Here is a 13,082-nt window from a genome sequence, read left to right on the forward strand (position 1 = left end):
ATAGATTCAAAAGAAACTTAGATGACCAATAAAAACATAATTTGACTTAAAATAAATATTTAAGATGATATTTTTTTATAAATATTAAGATAACAACATATTGAATCGATTGAAATTAAACTTAAAATAACGTACTAATTTACATGTGAGATTTTAAGATTATAAATCAAATCAAAACAAATTATAAATTTAATTTTTTTTTTATGATAATAGTCCGTATCAGTCTGTTATTCATCTACTAATAAGCCAATGCAAGCAGGATTTTTGACAAAAGGATGAGAGCAACGATTATGTAAATTTAAGAATAATTGCAACGACATTATGCAATCCTTTACGAGAAACAAAAGCAATCCATGCAAGTTTAATAGCGACAAACACATCAGTACTCTCTATTTATTTGATCATCCTCTTGCAAGCAGATTGATTGCATCAGTTGGGAACCACCACAACACAACAATCAAGTTAAAGAAAAACATGAAGAAATTAATCCACACCAACATCAAATTAAGTCACGACATAACAACCTTAACACTGATTATTCAGTTCTGAGTAATGATCGATGATTACCTGAACTCCCTGAAAGTGAGTTTAATGGAAGCTAGCGGCCTCTGTATGACCTCTTCGGCCCCAACAATGCTTCTTCTCACTGAGTGCTTGATGGAAAATCAAACCATCGTTCTTGCGAGCCTCCCGAAAACGAAAGCAACAACTCAGTTCTCTACCTGGTATGTGCCAGAACTAATGACTTCGAACTCCACTACCTTTCCTTTAAAATTATGAAAGATGATTACTACACTCCAAATTGCTCTCTAATCCTTGCTGGTTTTTAATTTTCCATAAAAAAACTTTTTTGCTGTTCTGTCACATCAAACTCTCTATCTCTCACTAATATTTTTCTTTTTATATCCCCAGCTCCAAGTTTCTCTCTCAAGTGTTCAAATCTTCCTCCAGATCCACATAGTTGATCAATGCTTAAAAAGTTCCAAGTCTCAGAAATTGAAATCTTCAAAATCAACACACAATAAGAATCGTGAGTTTTTTAAATGTTAAAATATTGCCACATCTCTATCATCGCCCATTTTCCAGAAACTAGCATTGGACATTAAAGTGACATGTATTGCAAAGCTTATTACACACACACGACAACCATGGCAGCGATGAACACAAAGTCATTTGATCACAAACTTGGCATTGTTTATCCTCAAAATTGTACCTGACCATCGATTATACCATAGCATACTGAAGCGCATTTTGGAATATCGGCGCCAGATATCTCCCATGTCACCCTGGATCTTAGATCCCAACGATCCACTTTTCTCGTATATATCTCACTTTTTGTTCATGTCCTTCAGTTTATTTTTTCATCGTCTCTATAAAAGCACCACCAACTTCCAAGTTGCTCATTCAAAATCTTAGGCACTAGAAACCAATCATACATAGTTGCAACAATGGATAGCTTTCCAACTGTTGACAAATGTGCATCCATAGGTAGAGAAAAGCACACTGTGGTAGCTGACATGGATGGAACCCTGCTTAGAGGTCGTAGCTCATTCCCTTACTTTGCTCTACTTGCCTTTGAAGCTGGTGGGATTTTTAGGCTGATTTTCTTGCTATTGGCCTCACCGCTAGCAGGACTTCTATACTACTTTGTGTCCGAGTCTGCTGGTATTAAGGTTCTTATATTTGCTACATGTGCCGGAATGAAGGTTTCCGATATTGAGTCTGTGGCTCGTGCTGTACTGCCTAAGTTTTACTCTAGCGATCTTCATTCTGAGTCGTGGCGTGTGTTTTCTTCTTGTGGAAAACGATGTGTTCTTACTGCAAATCCAAGAATTATGGTGGAAGCATTTTTGAAAGATTTCTTGGGAGCTGATTTGGTTTTGGGGACAGAGATGTCTACTTATAAAGGCAGAGCAACAGGGTTTGTTCTTAGCCCAGGAGTACTTGTGGGGAAGAACAAGGCAGATGCCCTCAAAAAGGCTTTTGGAGAGGCACAGCCAGAGATTGGACTTGGAGATCGTCATACAGATGCACCCTTCATGGCTTTATGCAAGGTTAGTTAATTAGTCTACTGGTCTTTTTCTTTTTCTTTTTCTTAACTGCTTTCCCTTCATATATCACTGGGGCAGTAGCCGAGAGATTGACTTGATAAGAAAAACTACAGGATGGCTACATAGTGCCACCCAAGCCAGACGTTAAAGCAGTGACAACGGACAAGCTCCCAAAACCAATCATCTTCCATGATGGCCGGCTAGTCCAAAAACCAACACCATTATCAGCACTACTCACAATTCTCTGGATCCCAATAGGCTTCATTTTAGCCTGCTTGAGAATTGCAGCCGGGTCACTCCTGCCTATGCCAATGGTCTACTATGCTTTCTGGGCACTTGGTGTCCGTGTCATCATAAAGGGAACCCCACCTCCCCCGGCCAAGAAATCAATCGGTCAATCTGGTGTCCTCTTTATTTGCTCTCACCGAACCTTGCTTGATCCAATATTTCTCTCCACTGCCCTCGGCCGTCCTATCCCAGCAGTCACGTACTCAGTTTCTCGTCTCTCTGAAATTATCTCACCCATCAAAACTGTTAGACTCAGCCGTGACCGTGCTACAGACGCATCCATGATCAAGAAGTTGTTAGAAGAAGGTGACCTAGCTATATGCCCTGAGGGAACTACTTGCCGCGAACCCTTTCTTTTAAGGTTCTCAGCTTTGTTTGCTGAATTAACAGACCAACTTGTTCCAGTGGCTGTGGTGAATCGCATGAGTATGTTTCATGGGACAACAGCAAGAGGGTGGAAAGGGATGGATCCGTTTTACTTCTTCATGAACCCTAGCCCAGCATATGAAGTAACTTTCTTGAACAGGTTACCACAGGAGCTAACCTGCACTGGTGGGAAATCTAGTCATGAGGTGGCAAACTACATACAAAGAGTGATTGCTGCCACCCTGTCCTATGAATGCACTTCCTTTACTAGGAGAGATAAGTACAGGGCACTTGCTGGGAACGATGGTACTGTGGTTGAAAAAACGAAGCTCCAAGCCAACAAAGTAATGGGGTGTTGATTATATTTGTTCCACAATTTGAGTTCAATTATACACCTCTGTGAGTCAATCACCAAGTGTCCTGCGCCATTTGGGGTCACAACCTGTTTCAGTTTTCAAGTTGGGGGAGAAAGGGATATTTCCATATATTTCCCTTCATGTTTCAAACTAATGTCATGTTTGGTAGAAATGATATTTGCAAAGAATAAATGAGCAAAATCAAGCTCAATAGCTTATTCAGGGAAGATGTGTTCCAAATATAGCTACCTCTGGTTTTAATGTTGTCACTGAAGTTGAGTGTCAGCCTTTCAAAATGAGCTAACTCGGACAATAAACGATCAGTATATCACCAGAGGATGCTAACAAGAGAACCGGAGGCTTATGGATGGCTAATTGTGTTACGAATTTCACTAGGCGCAGATCGGCGCAGATAATTCAGACTTGAGACGAATGCAGGCAAATATATGGATGTGAACAAAAACATTGCTGTTAGCTCCACTAGGTGCAGTGTTAAGGATCTTCAGAAGGTTATTCCATTTAATTATTAATCCCATATAATACCTTGTTTTGCATTAAATCGTTTGAAAGTACTTTGGATAAAACAACAAAATTGATGCTGCTTTAGATTCTTTCACATAGTTTTGATGTAAACCTGCAGTACCATATTACCCACACACATACTATTTATCCATGCCAAGATATGGAATCATCAGCGATAGATTCTGCGGATTATGTCTCTAACATGTTGACGTGCGAGTTGATAAACTTAGCAGTTGCATAAAACAAACTTGATCAGAAAAATATATAACAGCGCACACGAAAGTACATAATATCAGGGAGGCACAAGGAGGTTTTTCTGACTCGGTTACAAGGACACTGCATAACACAACAAGCACGCACAATCATACAATCATAGCTGCTCGGAGATCTCTGAAATGGCAGCGCTTATCATTTATCAGCGTTCCATTCTTTGCTCTTACTACTGGTCTCCTTAGTGATCTCCTTTGGCGGCTTGACAATAAGAACGGGGCATTTTGCATGGTGGGCGCAGTAGTCACTTACACTTCCTAGGAATGCTCTGCAACAAGCAAAATGCTAGTACTATCAGACAAGTAAATAGATAGCAGCTATGTAATGTACTACTAGTAGTGATTATTTGGCCATTGTGAAGCATTAGAAATTGATGTGATCAGCTATAGAATTGTACTTGCTTGCAGTGACCTGATATTCAAGTTGGGAAATTAATTAACAACGATCACCTTTTAATCTTGCCCAGACCACGGCTACCTAGAACAAGGAGATCAACCTGCATTTGTTCTGTAGCTTGACAGATTTTGTCTTTCGGCTCCCCTTCAAGAATAAGACTTTCTGCTTTGATCTGCACAACATTTAACATCATCATTTAGAAGAAGGGCCTTAAATGGCCTTGACGTATAGGAGTAAGAAATAATTATATTTTTATTTGCAGTAACATTAAGGACAAGAGAAAGGAAACAATGAACCCTAAACTTCTATACCATATGATTAATTGCATTTCCATACGGCTTTGAAACGTTTATACATAAAGCTAGTTAAAATAACAGTTTACTGCAATATTTATTTGTTTTTTGGCTTACCATCTTATCTTTGCACATCTGTAGAGCACGGGACAGTAAGGCCGCATCATTTTCTGCCTGTGCTTCCCTCACAGATTCTACGATCGAAGGTGTAGCATAAAAAGCTGCTGTAATTTGAAAGTAATCAATTTGTGCTTAACTATAAATAATCACCAAATCATAATTAACTTAGCAAATAACAGTACTCATCAAGCATAAAGATCTTATATAAGGGATCTTAAACCTGCTCCACCTGGACCAGCAGGGATTACGTAGTGCTGGAAGGGCTGTTGAACATGAACCAGTGTGATCAGGCTAGATTCTTCCTGGCTCGGTACATTTGTTGGCGTGATGCCATCGACAAGATGATCAAGAGCCCATTTGAGAGCATAGAAGCTCCCATCACTCTCATCAATAGCCACCATAATCCTCATTCTCTTTCTGATTTGCACTTCCTTCAACGGCTGTTGCACTAGCTGCTCTTGCATTAGTACTCTTTCTAAATCTATATTCGCACCTGTCTCCATTATCATTCCTGTCCCAACATCTTCTTCTATTTATAACAACATCTTCATTACTATATCATATGAAACAATTGTCAAACGTTAAGGGTGTTGCGTGGTACTTTGACTGCAAGCATTTGGACACATGGTGTTCATGCAGGCAGAGAGTTCCAGATTTATTATGCATATCAAAACAAGACAGTTTTTCATGCATGACCCATGAGCAAATATATTTTGGACCTTTCGGTGTGTCTATTGAAAATGAAATCTAAAAAAATGTTGGTAAAAAAAAATACCCAACAAACCAACCAACCTTTCCTATCCAAATCATATGAATTAAAATATTAAATAACCTAATAGAAGGTAAATGAAATATTGCAAAACTCAATTCTAAAAAAAAACCTTAATGCTGGAGGATGGAACACAAACAATATTAATTTTTTAAAAAAAAACAAGTCTAAAAAAGCCACGCCAACCCACCAAGCCTATATTCTAAGTGATGAGATCGAGATAGATGAATAAAAAAGAATTCAAAGAAAATCACGATGTCCAATTTTAAGAAACCTTAACCTTTAAGGATGGGGAAAAGAGAATTAAGTACTAAAAAACATAATATTAAAATAAAAAATAAAAAAATATCAATTTAAAATTTTTTCTAAAATAAATAAATAAAAAAAACAACAAATAAAAAGACCTGAGATGACTCAAGTCAGTTTAAGATTTTATAAAAAAAAATCCTATGAAAAGCAAATAAAAAAAGAACATGGTCTAATCGCTAGTAATATAAATGATGAATTATGAAATAAAAAAAAATATAAGCTTTAAAAATGAACAAAAAAGAACCAAGTAAACCCGGACTAATATCTTAAATTAACTCATAACTAATGAAATTCTAAATCCGGGTTGAACCAAGAAACTCAATTCTCAACCACTTTAATATTAAAGGATGAAATAAAAAAAATATCAATTTAAAAAATTAGTGAAAGAATAGAGATCAAAATATATTGATAGGAAAAGAACTTAAGGTGGAAGACATGGTAAAAAAATATTAATTTAAAAAATTATTCCAAATAAAACAAATAACACTTAGAAGAATGAAGATCAAATTTGAAAGGTTAAAAAATTAAAGGGGAATGAAATTAAAAATAAATTATAATTTTATAAATTATTTAAAATTAAATAAATAGCAATCAAAACAAAAATGATCAAATTTGAAGAAAAAAAATTAAAAGACTGCTTTGAAAATTTTAAGAGGCAACACAGGAATTGAGTGGAGAGAGAAAAAGGAATGGAAAAAAATCATTGGTGTTAAACTAGAGGGCCGTTTGGAACACTCTCTGCTTCATCATGGAGGGAAAACCGAGACGATTCAAATATCATTGCAAAAGATGGTGTTTGGTGACAAGATAGTATCGCACGCATTGCCTTAATGGCATAGGGGTTGTCCACTCGCTGGCACGTGCTACGTACAAGCCACCAAGCTTTTTTAAATAATATTCAATATTCAAGTAAAATAATGCCCTGAGTAGCCTTCATATTAACAAAAGAAAGCATCTTCTATGAGAGTTTAGTTAATTTTGTCTTTAATGGTAATAAAGTAATTTTACTATTTTTAAAATTTGAAAAAGACCAAAACGTCCTTGTTTGAAAGATAATTTATTTTTTATTTTAGGGTTAAATTAGTAATTTTATTGTGTAAAAAATAAATAAAATAAAATAGCTAATTTAGCCCTATATAATTTGCAAAAAATAATTATATAATGGTAAAAAGACAATCTTACCTCGATACCTAGTCCAAAGCTTTTATAGCTCAAGAGTAATTTTATAATTATATTACTACAATAAATATATTTTGTATCCTGTTGCATATTAATTTTCCTTTTTATATTTAGGGATTTGTTAATTGTTTCTCATAATTTTCCCTTAAATTGCTTGACATTGACACGTGGGTGTTCTCATCTTATTTATTAGAACTCTGGGCAATTTAGGAGCCGTAAACTAAATGTTAATTTCGAAGCACTCTAGGCAGAGGCATTTCCCACTTGGATGAGCAGATTTGCAAAAACATAGCAGTCTTCTCCGTCGGTCGACAGAAAATCAGATAATTTGAAGTTGAGATTTTTATTTTTCTCCGATATAATTGACAGCTAGATTTCATCCTTATCTTGTTATTCAAGATCCCTGAAAATTCAACGTTAAACTTGTATGCTTTCACACCACAATTTCGCCTCTCTTTGTCATGATGATCTCTAATCTTTACCAAGTCCCTAGTGATCATGTTCAAAATTCGGAGGAGGGAATAACTTCAAATTCCTATTAACTTGTCTTCGAAACCGGAAAAAAAAAATCTTGTGTTTAAAAATAAAATGGATGCAATTTAGGGAAGGACTAGATAAGTACTCTATGTTATATTGTAAGCTGAACCGAAAAGATATTTGAACATTAAAAAAAAAAAATTAGGCTCTACTAGCATGATTCAAAGAAGCAAGAAAAACTTGTAATCTTGATAATAAACTCAACTGTATTATATAATTATAAAATAAAAAAAGCAAAAACAATAAATGGGTTGATTTTAAAAAAAAACTTTCATAAATAAGCCTTAGGAGAGTGATTTTAATCTTAAGCCACACATGCGTGCTCAAAACAAAAAAAAAAACATCTTAAAAAAACAACCTATAAAAGACTTGAGTCAACCCACCAAACTTGCGAACTAGGTGATGAGACCAAGATAATTCTATAGAATGAAAGCAAAGAAAATCACGAAGCTCGACTTTCAACAAACTTGATGTTAAATGATGAAATTGAAAAAAAAAAGTGTAAATAAAAGATCTAAAAAAATATCGATGTTAACTTAGGTTAACTTTTTAAACTCATGAGACCATGATTACCCTATCAAAACAAATCACGAAGATTACTGTCGACAAGTGTAACCGCACCATAAAGGCCTCGCCACATTGCTTCCATCACCACCAAAGAAGGCGATGTTAGGCCGCCAAGTAAGCAGCATGCGCCGCTTAAAAGCAATGACTTCCTTCATATGTTGGTGCACGGGCTACACTCACCATATAGTTTGTCCCCTACCCATCCACCCTAGTCTACTATATTTGTTTTAGTTTCAATTTTAGTCTCTTAACTACTAATTGTTTACATCAACATTATTTTATTTTTATTTTGTCAAACTGAGTATTAACCGAGTGTTTGAATTTTTCCTCAATGAATCTGATATCTAGGCAACCAAAATAAAATACCATGTCAAATTTCAAATAAAAGCAATGTGAAAAGACAAATAAAAAAGAGTTGAGTGACAGGAAAAAAAGAACAAAAAAACTCTTTCCCTTAACGTGAAAACCAACCCCTAATGTTAGCAAACAAGAGGAACTAAACATTTGTTTAAGCTGTAAATTTGTATCTTTAAGTTCTAATTCCTTTAAATCAATGAAATTGAGTTTTATATTGCTAAATCGCGTATTAATCAAGCGACAAAACATTACCCTAACTCGATGAGATCCCCATACGCAAGCATAAAAAAATCATTAAGATCAATTCTAAATCAATGCAATGTTAAAGGATCAAATAAAAAAAAATTAAATTGAGGGATCAAAACAAAAAAAATCAAAGGACCAAAAAAATAAAGCAAAACACTATATGAATTCATAGTGTTTCGTCTCACAAGCTGAGACTTTACTGATGCCTTTTAGAGTTTTTTTTTTTTTTAATTTTAACGAGAACTTTATCTTCTTTATATAACTTAAGACTAACTAAATGGTTACGCTAAGATACATTTTTTTAATATTAAAAAAAATGTGCCAATGTTAACAAGTTTTCTATCATCAAGAAAAAGTTTTATTATGAACTTAAAATTTAATGAATACTTTAATGAAATAAACAAGGATTATATACATAGATGAAGATATTCTAATGCTAACTAAAAATTAAGCCATAAAGTTGAGAAATATATATAAATTAAGATATTTGATCTAGTACTATGGAAATGTTTTATTTATTTTTATTTAATTACATGACACTGCTTTCTTATATATATAAAAAGAGCAAGAATTTAATTTTTATTGAAACAAACTAATTTAATAGCCATAATCCCAAAAAAAAAAAGATAACATTTTGTTCTATTTCATTTATTTAATCAAAATCAATTAAAAGATATGTAAAAAAAATAACAATTTAAAATAAAGATAAAAATAATATCTCCCTAACTTAAAACCTCTTTGTCTTGTCAACGCCCTCATTTCTAAAATGTTAATTTAGAAAACTAAAATGACCAAAAATGAACATGGCAAAATTCTCAAGGTAAAAATATGTTAGAAGGCGGTTTTTCATAGTAAAAAAGAACCAAAAAAAGAAAAACCTTGCATTGTTGCCTCCAACTCAATTTGGTTTCGAAAAGTTAATTGTTTTACAAGCAACTAAAGCAATTTTTTTTCTTTTGAAATCGAGTATTAACATAATATTAAAATGTTATTTTAGCACTTCAATAATCTCCTAAAAAATAAATTAAAATAAATTATAAAATTTAATTTTCCACCAATACAATATAAAAGATCTAAATTGAAAAAAATATTATTATATAACTAGACTAGAAAAATCCTTAATAGATGAAAAACATATAGACAATGTGCAACCTACATTAATCTATGTTTTAGTGCACAATGTTTGGACCACACCATTTAGTTTTTTCCTTAATAATAATCTCAATTCTTATTCTTGATCTTAATCTTAATTTATCAAACATCCGAGACCCAAAAAAAACCTTTCTCTCAACAAAGCCTCCCAGCTTGTGGTTCAATCACCCAGACAATCATTGCCAGCATGACTGTCTACACAGAAGTACTCCCTTCAACTTGTGCTGGGTAAGAGAGTTTTTGCGTATAGCTGTTTTTTAAATAATTTTTTATATTAAAATATATGTTAATGATATTTTTTTTATTTTTCAAAAATTATTTTTAATATTAGTACATCAAAACGATCCAAAATATACAAATCATATTAAATTTTAACAAAAAAACATTTAAATTTTTTAAAAATATAGTTTGCACCGAAAAAGATTCTAAATATCTGTGAACACTAATTAAACTCTTACCATTGTAACACAAAAAAAAAAAAAAAAAAAAAAAACCGTCCTCGACTGCCTCTCCGAGTTGGTTAATTTGAAAACTCGTTGTTACTCGTGAACAAATCAGTTGACCTGGATACCTTTCTTAATTAAACATCTATTAGTATACTAAAAACAATTAACCAAGTTAAAATATATTTTTAATCATTTTGTTATCAGCTATGTGTGTTGTAGCTTAGTTGTTAACGTGTGGAAGAACAGAGATCACGTGTTTGAATCTCCATTGAAGTAAAATATTTCGTGTTTAGAAGACAAAAGTTACAAGTATTTGTTTAACTGTTTTATTACTAACTAAATGTCATAGGTAAATGGTTAATGCGTTGAATTAACTTAGTGGAGGTCACGGGTCTGAATATTTAACATGGTGAATCTACCTTATTTGAAAGGGTAGACAGTTAGCTAGAGTTGCGGGCATTGATTGTAAAAGAGGAGAAATGGAACACACTAAAATTATTTTCTAAAAAGTTTTGTTTAATATCCAAATAAATTGCTCAGCTAAGGAATATTGGGGTGAATAAAAAAGTTTAGTAGAGCCGAATCCAAATGTTGGCTAAGTAAATATCTTGTAGTAAGAGGAGTGCCAACCATGTTCTTTTAAAATTTGATTTTTTTGTTTATTTTTTTATGTTTTCAGATTATTTTGATGTGCTAATATTAAAATAATTTAAGAAAAAACATTATTTTGATACATTTATATGTAAAAAACATTTTAAACAGCAACCGTTATCATATTTACAAACACACTCTTAATCACATCTAGAGGAGTGCCAAATGTTGGCCTAACTCTAGTTTTTTCGGTTTTTATATTTTATACTTAATTAATATGGGGTTTTTAGCCCTTTTTTTCTCTTTTCTTTTTTTAATTTATTCTTTGATATAAGACTTTTATTTATTCTATTCTTAATATTGAATTAATGGTGAATCAATTTTTATATTTTTTTATCATATAATAAAAAAAAATTAGCCCCTTTTTTATCTTTTGTTTTGTTTTTTCAATTCCTTCTCTTTTAATATAAGTTTTTATTTTTAATTCCTTTAGGTTTTTTAATCTCTTTTTTGTCTTTTTTTTTCTAAATTCATCATTTAATATATAATTTTTATTTAATTTTATTTTTAGGTATTGTTTTTTCTCTCTAGACATACCCAATGAACAAGATCATGTGAGAGAATTCTCTTACAATTTAATTTAAAACTTTGGCAAACAAAATAGTCAGATGAAGATTTTTCAAGTTTAAATTATTATACTAAGTTTCATAACAATTTCAAAAAATTGCCAACAATTTAAATATTATCTTTTTACATTTAAGTTTTTTTTAATCTTAGAGTGTGTTTGGTATTGCGGTAGCTGTTATGGTTGTAATTTGAAAAAAGTTGTTTTATAAAAAATATTTTTAGTTGAGGTTGGTTTGAAAAAATAGGTGTTTGGTTAAAACTGTGGTTAAAATTGAGGTTGAAGAAAAAGTAGTTTAATGTGTTTGATTAATAATGCTTTTAAAATTGAGGTTATAAAATAATTTTAAAAATATATATTAATATTGATGATTTTTAATTTAAATATTGTGGATTTAACTATTGCTATTATATCATGAAATAAATCATACTTTATATAAAATATTGTTTATTATTCCATGAAACCATTTATAATTTCATTACGTATGAAATACATCTGACAAAAACTACAGTTTTCATAATATTTTTAGCATGTAATAAAATTAGATAAAATATTATCAGGTATAAAATTTACTCTAAACTAGTTTTTTTTTTAAATAAATGTTAAAAAAATTAACACACTACTTAAAAAAAAAAAGAGTTTCACGTAGGCAAGTGAACAGTGCAAAAGAATTGCACTGTTCATTTTTTTAAGTGAACAGTGTACACTATACACTGTTCATGTTAATTGCACTGTTCATTAAACAGTGCAATTAACATGAACAGTAAAAAAAGTAAGAATTCGTTGCTTTTTGTTTACTGTGTTTCTAACACAGAAATTAAGTGGGGCCCAGTGAACAGTATATTGATTTTTTCTTTAACCAAACGGCTGCAAATTACGTTTTAAATAAAACGCAGTCGCAGCCGCAGAGCCAAACGGGCTCTAAAGAGGAGAGCGCGGTAAATAAACTAATTCTATAATATAATAAACACTTATTGTAAAATCGTTCATTCATAGGGAAAAAAAAGAGTATATATCAATCACTACATAACAGTTTTAATTCAAAATTAATCTTGAAAAACCAAATTTGAATGTAAAATGTAAAATGTCCACCCATATCATTTATTGAGTATATTTAATATTATGATGTAGGATGATTTTTAATTAAAAATATATTAAAATAATATTAGTATATTAAAATTATTAAAAAATACCTAAAAATATCAATTTAATGATTTTTTAGATGAAAAACAATTTAATTTTTTTAAAAAGTATATTGTAACACAAAAATAAATACTCGATTAATTTGATTAATCTACTATTTGCTTTTACTCAATAAAACTCATGGTCTTTTAATATAAATCATGATAAAAAAGGATATTTTTTTATAAAAAATTGAAGATCCAAAATATATCTTATTTCTATTATTTTAAGGAGGTTAATTATCTTTGCATGTTATCATTCTTCTCAATCAAACTCAAATTCGAGTTTGCTATATAAGTTAAGAATTATCGGCTAATTAATTAAGCTGCGATTTTTTTTTAAAAAATGCTTAAGAATGAAAAAGGGAAAAGCAATAAAGAAGCAGCCAGTCCTTACTACTTTTAGTACAAAGAAAGATTATGTCACCCACCTGAAACGCACGTGACCCCCAGGATCCAAA

At 31.8% G+C, this 13,082-nt stretch overlaps 2 protein-coding genes across 2 annotated transcripts; one reads left to right on the top strand and one right to left on the bottom strand.

The window, feature by feature from the left end:
* The first annotated feature begins 465 nt into the window (after positions 1–465).
* Positions 466–3,288, top strand: LOC7488055 (glycerol-3-phosphate acyltransferase RAM2). The gene is made up of 2 exons (XM_002322716.4): positions 466–2,054; positions 2,165–3,288. The coding sequence occupies exons 1-2, from the start codon at positions 1,449–1,451 to the stop codon at positions 3,062–3,064; spliced, it is 1,506 nt and encodes a 501-aa protein (XP_002322752.2). The 5' UTR covers positions 466–1,448; the 3' UTR covers positions 3,065–3,288.
* Positions 3,289–3,864: 576 nt separating this feature from the next.
* Positions 3,865–5,283, bottom strand: LOC7488056 (universal stress protein A-like protein). The gene is made up of 4 exons (XM_052448001.1): positions 4,883–5,283; positions 4,660–4,766; positions 4,303–4,421; positions 3,865–4,121 (listed from the first exon to the last, which is right to left on the bottom strand). The coding sequence occupies exons 1-4, from the start codon at positions 5,169–5,171 to the stop codon at positions 3,992–3,994; spliced, it is 645 nt and encodes a 214-aa protein (XP_052303961.1). The 5' UTR covers positions 5,172–5,283; the 3' UTR covers positions 3,865–3,991.
* Positions 5,284–13,082: the final 7,799 nt, after the last annotated feature.

The sequence above is a fragment of the Populus trichocarpa genome, chromosome 16, assembly GCF_000002775.5.
Source record: "Populus trichocarpa isolate Nisqually-1 chromosome 16, P.trichocarpa_v4.1, whole genome shotgun sequence".
Lineage (NCBI taxonomy): Eukaryota > Viridiplantae > Streptophyta > Magnoliopsida > Malpighiales > Salicaceae > Populus > Populus trichocarpa.

Excerpts from the sequence above, each read along its gene's own strand:
- LOC7488055 (XM_002322716.4), top strand. The coding sequence starts at position 1,449 with ATGGATAGCTTTCCAACTGTTGACAAATGTGCATCCATAGGTAGAGAA. Across the intron at positions 2,055-2,164 it reads CCTTCATGGCTTTATGCAAG|GATGGCTACATAGTGCCACC; the intron begins GTTAGTTAATTA and ends GAAAAACTACAG.
- LOC7488056 (XM_052448001.1), bottom strand. The coding sequence starts at position 5,171 with ATGATAATGGAGACAGGTGCGAATATAGATTTAGAAAGAGTACTAATG. Across the intron at positions 4,422-4,659 it reads AGATGTGCAAAGATAAGATG|ATCAAAGCAGAAAGTCTTAT; the intron begins GTAAGCCAAAAA and ends AATGTTGTGCAG. Across the intron at positions 4,122-4,302 it reads GGTCTGGGCAAGATTAAAAG|AGCATTCCTAGGAAGTGTAA; the intron begins GTGATCGTTGTT and ends TGCTTGTTGCAG.